This window comes from Alosa alosa, chromosome 6 (genome assembly GCF_017589495.1).
Source record: "Alosa alosa isolate M-15738 ecotype Scorff River chromosome 6, AALO_Geno_1.1, whole genome shotgun sequence".
In the NCBI taxonomy this organism is placed as follows: Eukaryota; Metazoa; Chordata; class Actinopteri; order Clupeiformes; family Clupeidae; genus Alosa; species Alosa alosa.
The window spans coordinates 2,796,515-2,811,341 of NC_063194.1; the positions used below are offsets into that span (position 1 = coordinate 2,796,515).

The following is a 14,827-nucleotide window of genomic DNA, read 5'->3' on the forward strand; positions in this document are numbered from 1 at the left end:
AAGATGGACATAATAACAGGTTTACGGGACAGTTTAACCACCTTGTAGAGTAGAGCTACAAGCCTATTTCTAACTGCATAGGCAACATAATTATTTTGTAGTCTACAATGAAATCCCTGATTCCAGTAAGGTCTCTGGTAAATTGGTCTCACATGACAGCAGTGTTTGATTTATGGCACTAGATGAAAACCGTCTGGGATCACCACTCCTCCTAGGGGTGGGAACTGCTAACTGACGCTCCTCACTCTAGCACACTGCATGACATTACCTTTAACATCCATTTTGTACAGCAATCCCTTTAACTGTGTCTTGAGACGTGAGATCACCGAGCAACTCGCAGCGTTGTCAATGAACTCCGTATTTCTGTCGGTTAAAGAAATTTCTCATTTGAGAACTTTCAAATTTGGGATTACTCTCGCTTTATCATTGTGACACTGCGTCGGATACATCCTCTGTAACCTTTTTCTTCTACAATGTACACGTTTGCTTTGCTAGTGCTTACTTTGTTATCGTGTTTAAAGTTAGAGGAAGTCCAAGGATACTTTCCAGAGGAACGCTGGAATCCTGAATCTCCGCTCCTTGCACCTAGAGTTCTTATAGCTCTCATCTGTCGCAATTCGGAACATTCATTATCATATTTTTTAGGAACTATTGAACGTCTGAATTATCCAAAAGATCGCATTGCGATGTGGTAAGTTGCAGGAGAACGGGAATCGTGTTACGTAGGCTATGCAATCTGTCTGGTTTCAACACGTCCGAATATGCTCTGGAAAGCTTTAACATAATACACAAGCAGTATGCAACTTTTCTTGCTGAGTCGTTTAATTAAGATTCATTCAATTCAATAGTCATATAATGTGGGTGAAATGTTCATGCAACCTTTTTTTTTTTCATGAAGGTATTAGCCTGTCCTGCGGATAAGCTGAGGAAAAGTAATTAGATAGCCTGCAGTGAAATACACATACCTACCACATCATCAGTTTACATCTAGCCAACTTTCTCCACTGTAGCTACTTATCTGCTTATTAAATAACAGACTTGAGTTCTGTCTGCACACAAGTTAACCAGTTCCTTCCCCTGTTTTGGTCCTTATAGTTGTTAAGTCAGTGGCTTTTTTTGAACCCTACTCAATTCCTTCCTTTCATCTCCTTTCCACGTAGCACAGTTGGTGTATGATAATACCATGCATGCACTGCTTGGAGTGGCAAAAGCTATGTTGCTTATTCTTAACTGAATATTACCTTCACGTGGGCAATTTTTTCCATCACAGTCTTAATTTGTAAAAAAAAAAAAAAAAAAAAAGTGCCGAATTAAGACATGCAACTTGCAGAAATGGAGCTGACAAATAGAGTAGGCCTCTAAACATTCAAATAGGGCACACAATGTTATGAATGTGTGAAATGATAAAGTTGTGACTGTGAGTTACTATACTTGTTTACCAGAAGGTTGCAAAACAAAATTGTCAAGGATTTGTGCTGTCCTATCCACAAGCGCACACTGTTCTGAGCGAATATAGGCCTACAGAATGGCCTTGTCAGCAGCACCTCTGTCATTACTTAGCTAATCATAGATTATTTTGAAGTTATGAACAAATTTCACTTACTTATTGTGACTGCTTTCTCCATGTTTGATCAGTGAATGGGCTTTCAGTGACTGTATGTTTGAAAGAGATGTGGGAATTAAGCCGAAGGCTTTTGTAAACATCTGCCGCAGCTGGCTGTATGACCTCAGCCAACAATGGAGTCTCACAGCTCCTCACAGGCTGCACACAGACACCCTTACTGGCTCCTCACAGAACAGGCCCCAGTAGCCTGTTCCTTATGGAAGGAATGTCTGTCTCATTTTTCAGAGAAATCACTTAAGATTGCCCTGAAGATATGAGTTACTTTTGCATGCTGGCCTATATACGTTATCAGTGTGTGATCTCTCAGTCCCCAAATCAAAAGTGGGGATTTGACATCTGATGCACATGCTTCCAATGTCCTACTCACCCTGTATGCCTTGTAACATCTTTCCCCCCTCTGTATATGAACATGTTTGTGTATGTGTTTGTGTTTCTGTAAATAACATTTAAACAGTTGTAAACCCAGCTTTTTTAACAAGCTATTGCTGTGTGATGATGGAGGGAAATCAAGGGGAAAATGGGGCGTAGACAGGAAGAGCAAGAAGTGTAGCCTAGTGCTAAACAGCCATGGAGCAGCGTGGATGGGATGGGTATTACATCAGCTCACCACTCTGATTATCATGGCTTTTGACCATGAGTGCTGCTGCTGTACACGAGGGAGAAGTGAAGCGTTTATTTCAGAGTCTGTGGACAAGACCAACTAGACCTGGTCAAGCTAATGATGTGAACTGATATGAACTAAACTTTCAAGGGTGGCCTTGGAACATTGACGGGACTTTCCCTTCCCTGTGAGAATCAAAGCTATTGTTTCTCTTCACGGACATTCACATGGGCCTTTAGTCCTATGCGTCCGGTTGCTTACAAGCGGGCTGTGGCACTAGAGTAGTGTAGAGTCCAGTAGGGAAAACGCGATACTTGTGGGAGAAGGTGAACGCAGAGTCTGAGAACATGACCCTGTCAGTGTCTATTGTGTCACGTCTGAGTTAATGGCTGTTCCCGCTGCCACACTGCAGCTGACACTTTGGTGCCGTAACTTCAAACCAGGTCAGGCTTTTCACAATGAGTCTCGGGGCCTGGTTTCTTGAGGCAGCCAGTATCCTGTATGAGTTCATATTGATGCTTCTGATACTGCCAAGTTAGGAACAATTCTGCAGAGCGTAGACATACAGTAGTTTTGACATCACTATCCTGTCACTGTCAGGTCTGCCATTCACCTGTCTGGGCAAAAATCATACCTTTCAGTTCCATTCCAATACCCCTGAATAATATTTTCTCAGTGGACGTGAATAAGATCTATACTCATAGTCTGTATGGTGCCTTGTGACTGTGAGCTATACCAGCTTGTAGTTTCTGCTATATCATATGCAATACAGTAGACATGATCAGCGCTACCACTGTCCTAGCTGTTTCTCCAAATCCCCAGAGGAGGATTTAAGTATAAGTATATATACTCTTTTGATCCCGTGAGGGAAATTTGGTCTCTGCATTTAACCCAATCCGTGAATTAGTGAAACACAGCACACAGTGAGGTGAAGCACACACTAATCCCGGCGCAGTGAGCTGCCTGCAACCACAGCGGCGCTCGGGGAGCAGTGAGTGGTTAGGTGCCTTGCTTAAGGGCACTTCAGCTGTGGCCCACTGGTCAGGGCTCGAACCGGCAACCCTCCGGTTACAAGTCCAGAGTGCTAACCAGTGGGCCACGGCTGCAGTAGTGTCATTACGGATTTGCTGCAGTAGTGTCACTAGCTGACAGCGTTCATTGAAAACTGCCCACATCCCTTACCCTTAAAACCTACTCATGATTTCTGTACATGTGATTTCAAACTTTTTGAGAGTGTGATGGATCAATAGATTATAGGAATATTTAGTACCGCACTCAGTGTACCTTGCTTTTGAGGTACCCAGGTGGATTCCTGGTATCTTTCTTACATCTCCAAATTTATGCTTGAATTCTTAGTTCTGACAAGTTTGGCTGTGGTCTGTTTGAATTGGCTGCAATGATTGCATTTGGGAGGAGTAGTCACATCTTTCCTTTCACGGTGCATACGGCCAGCTATGGACTACAGCCAAGGCTTAGATCTATTACATTACTACCAGGTACCATCATTTAGCTATTTAAACTACCAGGTACTATCATTTAGCTATTACTTTCCAAATTTAGATGAGTTATTATGACCGCCGCTAGCGAAGCGGTCATATAGGGATTGTCAAAGTTTTTTTTTTTTTTTTCGTCATCTACTTCCTGAATTTTTGGCCAACGATACCCGGGACACCGAACCACCGGGGGCACATGAAATTTGGTGGGTATGTAGCCCCACTAGACTTTTACGGAAAAATTTCGTTTCGACACACAGGCACCCACATACTACCGGTATTAGAACGGCCGATACATAATTACAAATTCAGTAGGATTAAAAGAAAGCCAAAATAAATATTCATCATCATCATCATGGCTGCATTTCCAGTATTGGTGATAAGTAGTCCTTTGTCCACTAGATGGCGCATCGTTGCAGTGAGACGTAATTTTGTTGGAAGTTAAAAGTGGGTTGGAAAAACAATGGACGCTTCTTAGGACTGTAGTTTACCGCAGAGAACGTCTAATAAGGATAGGATGATGTTCACATGAAATGTAATTCCCATTTCTTCTTGAAGCCGAAATAAATCTGAGGATGTTTATCGGACATGCTTGGTTTTTACTGCAGGTACGTTAATCTTATAATATCAATAAGGACCTAGGTAATGTTACCGTTAGCATTGGTTGAGTAATGGAGGCCAATTTGATTGATTGCATTTGTAGAAAGCTATAAATGCGGTTATACCAAGCAAATTGATAGCAGCACTGTAATTGTATCTTTCGACTGTCATTTGTTGCACGTGCTACAAAACTCATTCTGTGCAATGGAAGATTTACCAACTTACACCGGTCTGAGAGAGTTTTGCCTATAGCCTACATGCATGAGACTGAGACGCCTGTTTATTTGTTTTAAGTGCGTGCAGGGTGTGAGAGGGGAATCGATGTGCTTTGATTCCAGCTTGGTAGTTGTAGTCTGTGAAATTAAAAAGGCACGCGGTGTGTGAAGTATCCAAACAATGACACCTTCATTTCATTATGGCTGCTTTAGCAACACACCTTAAGCTACTGTGTAGTGGGTCCCATTTAGAAGTGGCTACTTCATTCGCTTTCCTTGACTCATGGAGCTGCGTGAATTTTTTATTACAACTTTTCGCCAATGATATGGCAGTTTAAGTCCGCTTGATATTGTAAGGCGAAGCCATTGGTTTCAAAGGAGATTTTATTTGTGTCGCCAGCATAGCCTATTGACAATTTATGTTGTAAATAGGCCTACCTTATAAGCCTACCTGTAGCTTAGGGAAGCTAACAGCTTTCTATTAGGATCTGGTTTGTTAGTTACAGTTTTGTCATAACTCCCTGATGCATTTTTGCATTTAAAATAGCCAGAGCGTGGATATCTCAATCGGAAAATTAAACACCGGGTGCCTATGGACTAGGCTGGGTGAACCCAGCCTGATCTGCCCGCTATTTATTTTTTGATTTCTTAAAAGATTGAGCTTGGTCTGGTGAAAGCCAGGCTAGCCATGGACCTCAGTTACACAATGCAAGGGAACATGAATCGGCCTATATTTGCACGAACAATAACGGACAACAGCTCTTCAACTTTGGCCCGTTAAAATGTGTAGCCTATGAACAGTCTAGCGACGCATTTCATCAAGGCCCATTTGGACATGTCAGTTATTTGCACCACTGGTTAGATGTAAAACAGAATTTCGTTTCAGACTACTGTTACTTAATTTGTGCATTAACAATAACGTTTCAGACTACTGTTACTTAATTTGTGCATTGACAATAAAGTATTACATGATCTAAAGATGACTAAAATCTTATGTAGAAGAAGAAACATTCACAAAAAATCCATCCATCCAAAAATGACCTTTGTTTTTGACGGCATGGAACTGACAGAGATGTTTTTGTTTATAAATAAATAAATAAATAACATTATGCTGATACCTTTTGCTTTTCCCAAATACAATGTAGTATACAGGTGTAAGTGACCTTTCATGAATCCAGTTGCAATGGATGAACTGTGATGAACTGCCCTACTTGTGATTGTTTAGAGATTTTAAAGGTTTTATAACAATGCTACATCTTCTTTGGCTATTTTACAATCTATTCACCTTTTCAGCACCAGTAGGCTACTTTCTGTGCAAGCAACACACACACTCAGGCATGCCAAACAAGCATACACAAAAGTTTCAAGAGTGGGGGATGGAGTAAAATATGGAGACAAATTGAAGTGTGATTTATTTTCGTGGAACGGATGTACAGGACTGAGCGGCGGTCATATTTTGTACCGCTATGCGGTACATCTAGTTTCATATTTTATTCACATTTTAGCCTAATTATTTGTTTGCTTTTTAACATTATTTCCTTTTTGTCACAAAATACATTCCATACACATTAAGTGGACTAAATAAGTAATAATATTATAAGTATGGACACCGTGTCCAAGTGGCATTGTTTGGTTGCCATTCTTTCGGTCTCTAATCCTGCTCTCCTTTGTTCAGCGTGGTAGAAATTTGAAGGACCAGAATTGAATAGAACATGCAGACCTTTGAGTGACTGGGTGTTCCAGTGTGCGGAGCCTAGCCACAAGCCACAATGTGGATTACACTGCTGCCATGCCACGCCGAGGCTGATTAAAACTGTTGGTCTCCTGTCTACAGTCTCTATATCTGCACTTCATCATATACTCAAAGAAGCTAAAGTGTCGACATTCATATAACTGGACACTATTGACTTTACTCTATTTTATTCAGCGTGAACAACACGTTTCGCATACAGCGTCCTCGGGTTCACTCAGGTATGGTCTGAGCTGTGTGTCTGAGAGCTCAGACCATACCTGAGCGAACCTGAAGATGCTGTATGTGAAACACGTTGTTCACTCTGAATAAAATAGAGTAAAGTCTAGTGTCCAGTGATATAAATGTCGTCAATAGTGTGTGGTAGAGTGTTATTATTGCCATTTAAGTGTGTTCCTGCAACCTACTGCACCTAACCAGGCCCCCTGGGTTGATTTGGAATATTCATATAACTGGTATTACTGTTTTATGAGGCATTGTCCTCGTACTATATGCATTATGTGTTGCTGCATCTGCTGTGCTTAGTTTGCATGTGTTAATCTGTATGTTAACAGGGTGGCCACAGACCACAATGTGGACAACACTACCGCCCTGCTGAGAGACTGGCTCATCAAAGTGCAGAAGTCATACCATTCAGTGGAATGGAGACCTCTAGAGCATCCCAGGTGTGTTCTTATATGTTTCATCCCAAATACTGAACCAGTAGGATGTTTGATTAAAGCCTTCATACATTGCATTAATGCTGTGTTGCATTTTCTGTGCCGTTGCTTTTTCCAGCTCTTTTCAAGATGAGGAGGGGCCGAAGCATTGGTCCAATCTACGTTACGCCTATGTGATGAAACTACGGCAAGCAGCATTGGAATCTGCCAGGGAGATGTGGGCTGACTACTTCATGGTAGTGTGCCGCTTCGAGGCTAGACAAATTGCATGGATACGAGCAGTTCCCTCTTTCTTCTCCTGTTGTTTTTAATTCCCCTTGCTGATACTCAGTTTTCATAAGCTGTGATATGAAATCAAAAATGTGGAGGAGGTGGATAACCTTTCCACCATCTTGTAGTGGTGCATTTGGAACTGTCTAAAATTTGATAGCAATTCTTCGTAAGAATGAAACAGGATTATGAACCTTACACCTTACAGAGTGGCAGCCCTCTATTTTAGGTCATACTGAGATGACTGTCTAAGCCAAAAAGGATGTGATTTTTGGCTAGAATAATTCCACTTCTCTCAATTCCACTTTTACTTTTCAGTCTGAACGAAACACTCATTGGTGTTTTAAGCCCCCACCGTCGACTTCAAGGCAGCGCTGCGACCATCGACTAACCTCACACAAACCCTTGTCTTACCCTAGTGCCTTCCAGGCAGCGCTGCCTGGAAGACAACGTTGGGGGCTTAAAACACCATGTAATAAACGAAACTTCCCTCTAACAACTCGATTCGTTCTGCTGCATCTTTTGTCATGGGCTGTGGACCATGTCATTGTGTGATATTTTAAAGCATTTTCCAGATTGTTTACTTCACTTGTAATACGGCTATAAGTGCAAGGGAAATTGTGACATGCACGTGGATGTACACAGATGGATATCTCGGTTGTGACTAGCAAGGTAACCCACTTCCTCTCTCTCTCTTCAGCATATTGACTGTGACAACCTCTTGACGAACCCTGATGTCTTGTGGAAGCTCATAAACGAAAACAAGACCATCATCGCTCCAATGCTGGAGTCCAGGGCTGCATACTCAAACTTCTGGTGTGGGATGACCATACAGGTACCATGATGTGGTCAGACTGTTGTCAAATTGATTGTGTTAGGCTTATTTTTACCTGAAAACTGAAAACCTGAAGAAAAACATTTATCTCCTGTTTACAAGCCTATACATTCTATATTTTGTACATGCTATGTAGCTCCACTTGTATAGATGAGGACATCATGAACATCATGATTGCCAGCAAGCGAACATGTTGAAAATGTAAAATATCTAGCATAACACTTTGGAAATGTTGTGGTTTAGCCCTGGGAACAAAGGGTAGATCATCAGCATCATCATGAACCCTTGAAATTAACCTGAATCCCTGATCCTTGTGTTGCTTGCCCCCTTCCCACTCTGCAGGGATACTACAAGCGCACCCCTGCCTACATACCCATACGGAAGCAGGCCCGGAGGGGCTGCTTTGCCGTCCCCATGGTCCACTCAACATTCCTGATTGACCTGAGGAAGGAGTCCTCCAGAGAGCTAGCCTTCCATCCCCCACACCCAGAGTACAACTGGGCCTTTGATGACATCATAGTGTTTGCCTTCTCTGCTCGCATGGCAGGTAAAAATACACAAAAACACAGATCAAAGAATAGATGCAGCAGGACTCTATAGGAGGCTTCAGATGTCATTGTAACAAATTAGTGCAAAGATTATTTTTATTTTTTGCAATGTTGAATGGAGTGAAGTTAATGAATAACTATAAGTTAAGTAATGAAAGTGTTTTGGAATAGTTCTGTTTCAGCTATTGCTTATATGTGAGGCAGACACTATTGTCTCAATGCATTCCTCCTTCCTCCCTCTGTCTGCCTTTCTATCAGATGTTCAGATGTTCGTGCTTAACCGTGAGACATACGGATACTTCCCCGTACCACTGCGTGCTCACAACACCCTCAGGGATGAAGCGGACAGTTTCATTCACTCTGTTTTGGAAGTTAACGGTGAGAGTAATAGTGGTTTAGTTGCAGAGGCTTCAGTAATAGTCCATTCTTTGAACATTTCTCCCTACTATATTCTAACCCAATCAAACAAAAAAAAAAAATTATCATCATAATAATCATAATTGTTTTTGTTAAAAACATTTTTATATTGTATATTGTAGTGAAGCACCCTCCCCTCGAGCCCTCCAAATACCTGCCTCTTCCCGTCAGGCAGCCAGACAAACTTGGCTTTGATGAGGTGAGTTACCAACCCCGACCACTTTGTGATGCTGCCATATCTATTCCTATGGGTCCTGGTAGAGCAGGGTGTTAACAATATCACTCTTCAATACTAACATACATATGTGTAAGAGCAGCCTGGGTAAACCATGTGTGAAATAAGTATGTTTAAAATGCAAGTGTTATGTGAATGTAACCAAACCAAGACAAGGTTTGGTAAGTATAAGTATATATACTCTTTTGATCCCGTGAGGGAAATTTGGTCTCTGCATTTATCCCAATCCGTGAATTAGTGAAACACACACAGCGTACACACAGTGAGGTGAAGCACACACTAATCCCGGCGCAGTGAGCTGCCTGCATCAACAGCGGCGCTCGGGGAGCAGTGAGGCCTTGCTCAAGGGCACGTGCCTACTGGTCGGGGTTCGAACCAGCAACCCTCCGGTTACAGGTCCGAAGTGCTAACCAGTAGGCCACGGCTGCCCCAGAAATCCCCAGGTACCTTAGGATCACATTAAAGGAACACGCCAACATGAGAAATTAGGAAATTAGCATGTGTAAACATGTAAATAGAACACTGTTTGAGTTATTTTGTCACCTTTGGGAGATAGGCTAGTTGGCACAGCCCACCTCAAAGAGCTATGCTAACCTGTGCTAACAGTGGGTGACTGAGTTACTGCACGCACATAGACGAGAAGGGTATGTATCCTCTTATCTAACTCTGAGGGAGATGGTGAATGAGCTAATTTCCCAAAATGTTGGCGTGTTCCTTTTTAAAGGAACTTAAAAGTTACTTAAAAGTTACTTTGGATGAAATGGATGAATGTGTAAACACCTGATTTTCTGTCTGGTCTGTCCAGGTGTTTATGATAAACCTGCAGCGACGGGCAGACCGTCGGGAGCGCATGCTGAGGGCCCTGCGTGAGCAGGAGATCGACTGCAAGGTCATCGCAGCCGTGGATGGGAAGTAGGTTGCTCAGTCTGCCCATTGATGGAAATGTCTGTGTGCCCAAAGGGTACACACATGGTTTGCTTTGGAGTTTTAGTAGCTGGTTGGAAAACTTTTTTTCACTTCCTTTCAGAACAATTTAGGTTCCCTAAAGAGAATGTTCTGTTGAACCACATGAACCTTGAGTGGAGTGTCTGTGACACTGTTTAATTAATTAAATGCTTCCTTTCTTTTTGATCCAAAGTACAATTTTTTTTTATTTATTTTTTTATTTCTGATACTAAGACAATGGGTTGAATTCTAGTGCTCTTTTACAAAGTAGTTGAAAGCTGAACTGCTGTTCCAGTGCTGCTTTGTGCCATCCTATCATCTTCTACTACTTCTTATGTGTTGTGGTGTTCAGTTTTCAGTACAACTTAACCCACTACAACCTATTAATTCTTTGCACCGTCCCATCACAATGATACAAAGATCAGCTTTTTCGTAGCTTTTCTTAATTGTTGTTTCCGTTGGGAACCACTGTGCAGTCCCAATGAATGACTAGAAGTACTAAAATAGTAAATAAACTTCATTCTTGCACTTTTCTAACATCGTTGAGTTCCTAAAATAGTTCCTAAACTAGTCATTGTAGTGGAAAACCTCTTTATCGGTCTGTCTCTTGTGGTTTTCTCACTTTGTCCTCAGAGCAATGAATGTCAGTGAGGTCCATGATATGGGCATCCATATGCTGCCAGGCTACAATGACCCGTACCATGGCCGGCCTCTCACTAAGGGAGAACTGGGCTGCTTCCTCTCCCACTACAATATCTGGAAGGAGGTAGGAGAAGACTTGCATGCCCAGCAGGTTCAGCTGTGTATACAACTAAAACCTTGTTTAGAAAAGGGGATCATGGCCTGTGTGTGTGTGTGTGTGTGTGTGTGTGTGTGTGTGTGTGTTCAGATTGTGGAGCGTGGCCTGAGAACCTCACTGGTGATTGAGGACGATCTGCGCTTTGAGGTGTTCTTCAAGCGTCGACTGCAGAACCTCATGATGGAGATTGAAAGTGAAGGCCTTGACTGGGACCTCATGTAAGTTAGAACTGTAATATCTGCTTGTAATGTCTTCTATTGTCCCTAATGTCTGTCCTATACTATTGTAGAGTATTCCACTGCCTTTAGCAACACTTACCTTGGTTTTGTGGTCCTCATAGCCAACAGTATCATCAATATCAGTGCACTGCAATTTATTGACTATTAAAAAATAAAAAGTCAGTATCTGCTACAGTATAACACAATAGAGTCCCCAAGTGTGTCATAGCGTTTCCATGACCGCAGAATCACTGGATCTAAACAAACTTTCGAAGTGGCATAAATAGCATTGAATTTAGACATGTGGCATCATTTCTAGCTAATAAAAATAAATATATCCATTTAAACGTGTTTACCTGCTAGGCAGCAGCTTAGCAACATAACACGGATTCCCTGGCAGGTGTAATAAAGCGGCTGTTAAGAGCGACGTTTTTTGCCAAAAAAATAAAGCAAAAACACGTCCGTGAATTTAAGGATTTTAACCGCATGCTGTGAAGTTACATAGGTCTCTTTTACGGAGGAAACCCAATGCTAAAATAAAACGCTGTAGTCACGAATTTGATCGTGTTGGTATGAATATATGTTGTAGTATGTGATTCCTACAGTGTAAAAAAATATACTAACGTCTTAGAAACGTTGTGAAATTATTGAAATAGATTAAAAAAGCCACCGCTATGGCGATTTCAATGGTTAGATTAATTTGTTTAGATCCAGTGAAATTGCTGCCTTGGCAACGCTACGTCATGGCTTCGGGACTCTATATGGTTTAATAATATTTGTCTAAATAAATCCTACTAATTTTTCCACCCCCAGTCGTTATTTTTTACATCTCTCTGTCCTCTCAGTTACATCGGCAGGAAGCGGATGCAGGTGGATCACCGTGAGAAGGCCGTGCCCAATGTCCACAACCTGGTGGAGGCCGACTACTCCTACTGGACACTGGGATACATGATGTCGCTGCAAGGGGCCAAGAAACTCCTAAAAGCTGAGCCTCTGAAGAAAATGTTACCGGTTGATGAGTTCCTGCCCGTCATGTTCAACAAACATCCTGTGTGAGTTCATTGTTCATTCTTCCTGATTCTTCTCACCTCGTAGTCTAATGCAGGGTTTATTTTTAGCTGAGTTGCAACACAGGCATTATTGTTCATGTACATGTGTGTAGTTGTTACTGTACTGTACTGTACTGTACTGTTACTGTAAACATGTAACCCTATTAAAACCTTCTAGCATTTCCCTTAAAGGTGCTCTAAGCAATGGGTAACGTAATTTCTGTTAAACTTTCAATGTTGTCAACCAAAACCGAGAGCTAGCTCTAGCTCGCTGCTCCTTCTCCTCCCTCCCCTGCAATTGAAACTCTCCTAAACGTGCAAATCATCGGTGATTGGCTGGAAAAGTTTGTTATGTGTTTATAGTCCAGGCTGGACCAAGTTGTTTTTGTTGTCATTTTTGGAGCCTGGGCTGTCCACAGAGACAGCATTTTTTTACAGTGTATTTAGGGCACAGGCAGCTAGTGGATGGTGAGGTGATGTTTGCAGTATGTGATAAAAAAATGTTTTAGCTTAGAAACCTCGTAACACCGCTTAGAGCTCCTTTAAAGAAATGTCCAGGTGTGCAGGTCTGTAGTTGTTATCATTCGGCATCAGTTTCTCATGCGGCTGACTCGGAATTTTCATTTTTAAGTACACCATGTGTACACGGCTGCACAGGTCGCTATATTCGTGGTATTTGTGTTCTCGTTGATATTCGTGTTTCCCATCTCATCCACATCCTGGATACTGACTTTCTATCTGCTGTCTGTGTCGGCCCACTGCAGCAAGGACTACATGGAGCACTTTAAACCGCGGAACCTGAAGGCGTTCTCCGCCGAACCGCTGCTGGTGTTCCCCACCCACTACACGGGCGACCCGGGCTACATCAGCGACACGGAGACGTCCACGGTGTGGGATAACGACAAGGTCCGCACGGACTGGGACCGGGGCCGGGGCCACTCGTCCAAGACCAAGGAGCAGGCAGAGATCAGCACAGAGGCGCAGAACTCAGACGTTCTTCACTCGCCACTGGACAGGACTGCACGGGAGGAGCTATGAGCTAAGTCGCAGGACAACGACAAGAGCCTGAACCTGAATGTTGGACTTAACGCCCAGTACAACCTTTGAATGCCTCTTTTTTTTTTTATTTGTCCCATTATTGGGAATTGGATTGTTACATGGGCCTTTTTTAGCTTGAATGGATTTGGAAAGGGATCCAGTTTTGAGGTCATTGTGTTAGTATGTAAAGCCAAATGAATTTGGGATAGATACCACAGTACATGCCACTAATGTTCCAAAAAAGTTTCAATATTGAAAATAATCCATCCTTTCGACCAGCATACAATCACTTCCTCTCTGAGGACATTTACTGTTTTACATGTTTTTAGATCAGCTGTGCAATCGTCAAAGTCTAACCTTGTAATCTAGTGGTGCTATTTTTTCCCATTGTGCTTTACATGGGTATGCTTTGGGAATTTGTTGTCAGGTCTGTTATTCTTTTTAGGTCAAGTCAGTGTGCAAATATCTTCCTTGGGATGAACTCAATACAATGCAGCCTCGGTCCCTTAAACCAAACTTGAGATTGAGAATAGTTTTTATATGAAATTCAGTGTGATCTGGCCATTAGCCTAATGGGGATGAAGGGAATAGAGAAGGCAACATTATACCATGATGCCTCAGCACTTCCAGCTAAAGTGCACCGCTAAGATATAGAGATTAGAGGCCAACAACTTTATTATTCAGCCGGTCTAAAGCAGCCGTCTCTCTCTGGCCTCAGGCTGTGGTATAGAGATGAGCGCAGGCCAACTCACATCTTTAATGATACCGTTCCCAGCTTTGTCGGCAGACTGACGCCAGAAGCACAGGACCAACCACTGTAAACACTCCTCGCTTGTAAGAGAGCCAATTAAGAGAGCAATAAAATTCCCACTCAAGATTCCTCAGAACCAGTCTCAAACTTCCTCGGTGTCTGAGCGGCGTGGGTAGCTGTTTGTGGAAAGGGTGTGATATATTAGATGTACTGCTGTTGAGCACAATAGGCTAAATTGGGACTTTCATAATGCTTTTTGGGCTGGGATAGTGGGTGTTTTTTCTTTTGAGACTATTTTGAGAAACACAGGACCAGACTGGGCTTCATATTGCATAGTTTTTTTTTTTTTTTTTTTTTTTTTTTTTTTTTTGCTTTTTTCACATGGTAATTTTTGCTGTGCAAATTGCAGTTCTCACTTCACATTGTATCAAGCTGTGCATTCATACTTAAATGCATTATAAAGTGTTTTGTAAAAAAAAGTTACTTTGCTTCTTTTAGAGTGTCTGTGGATCTGGGGCACCCAATAGATCATGGCATTGTCATCTTTCTTGGTAACTTTTCTCATTTCATAGTGCGGAGTGTTCATTTTCTACACAGTGTCTGTATATATTCTTTGCAGTAATAATAGAGTCTGCTCTAACACATTTCTGACCTTAAACCTCAAGTGTAACACCCTTTATGCCAAAAAAGGACAGCATACAATTAAACAAAACTGCCCCAGCCCAAGTGAATCTTTAGGGTTTCACTTTAACGAGTTCCTTATAGTGGTTCATTTGTTGT

General features: G+C 42.1%; 1 protein-coding gene across 1 annotated transcript; it reads left to right on the top strand.

The window, feature by feature from the left end:
* Positions 1-325: 325 nt before the first annotated feature.
* colgalt1a (collagen beta(1-O)galactosyltransferase 1a) lies at positions 326-14,732 on the top strand. The gene is made up of 12 exons (XM_048245686.1): positions 326-691; positions 6,838-6,948; positions 7,061-7,178; positions 7,913-8,047; positions 8,390-8,594; positions 8,854-8,973; positions 9,135-9,211; positions 10,053-10,159; positions 10,826-10,958; positions 11,082-11,209; positions 12,055-12,261; positions 13,023-14,732. The coding sequence occupies exons 1-12, from the start codon at positions 474-476 to the stop codon at positions 13,294-13,296; spliced, it is 1,833 nt and encodes a 610-aa protein (XP_048101643.1). The 5' UTR covers positions 326-473; the 3' UTR covers positions 13,297-14,732.
* The last annotated feature ends 95 nt before the right edge of the window (positions 14,733-14,827 follow it).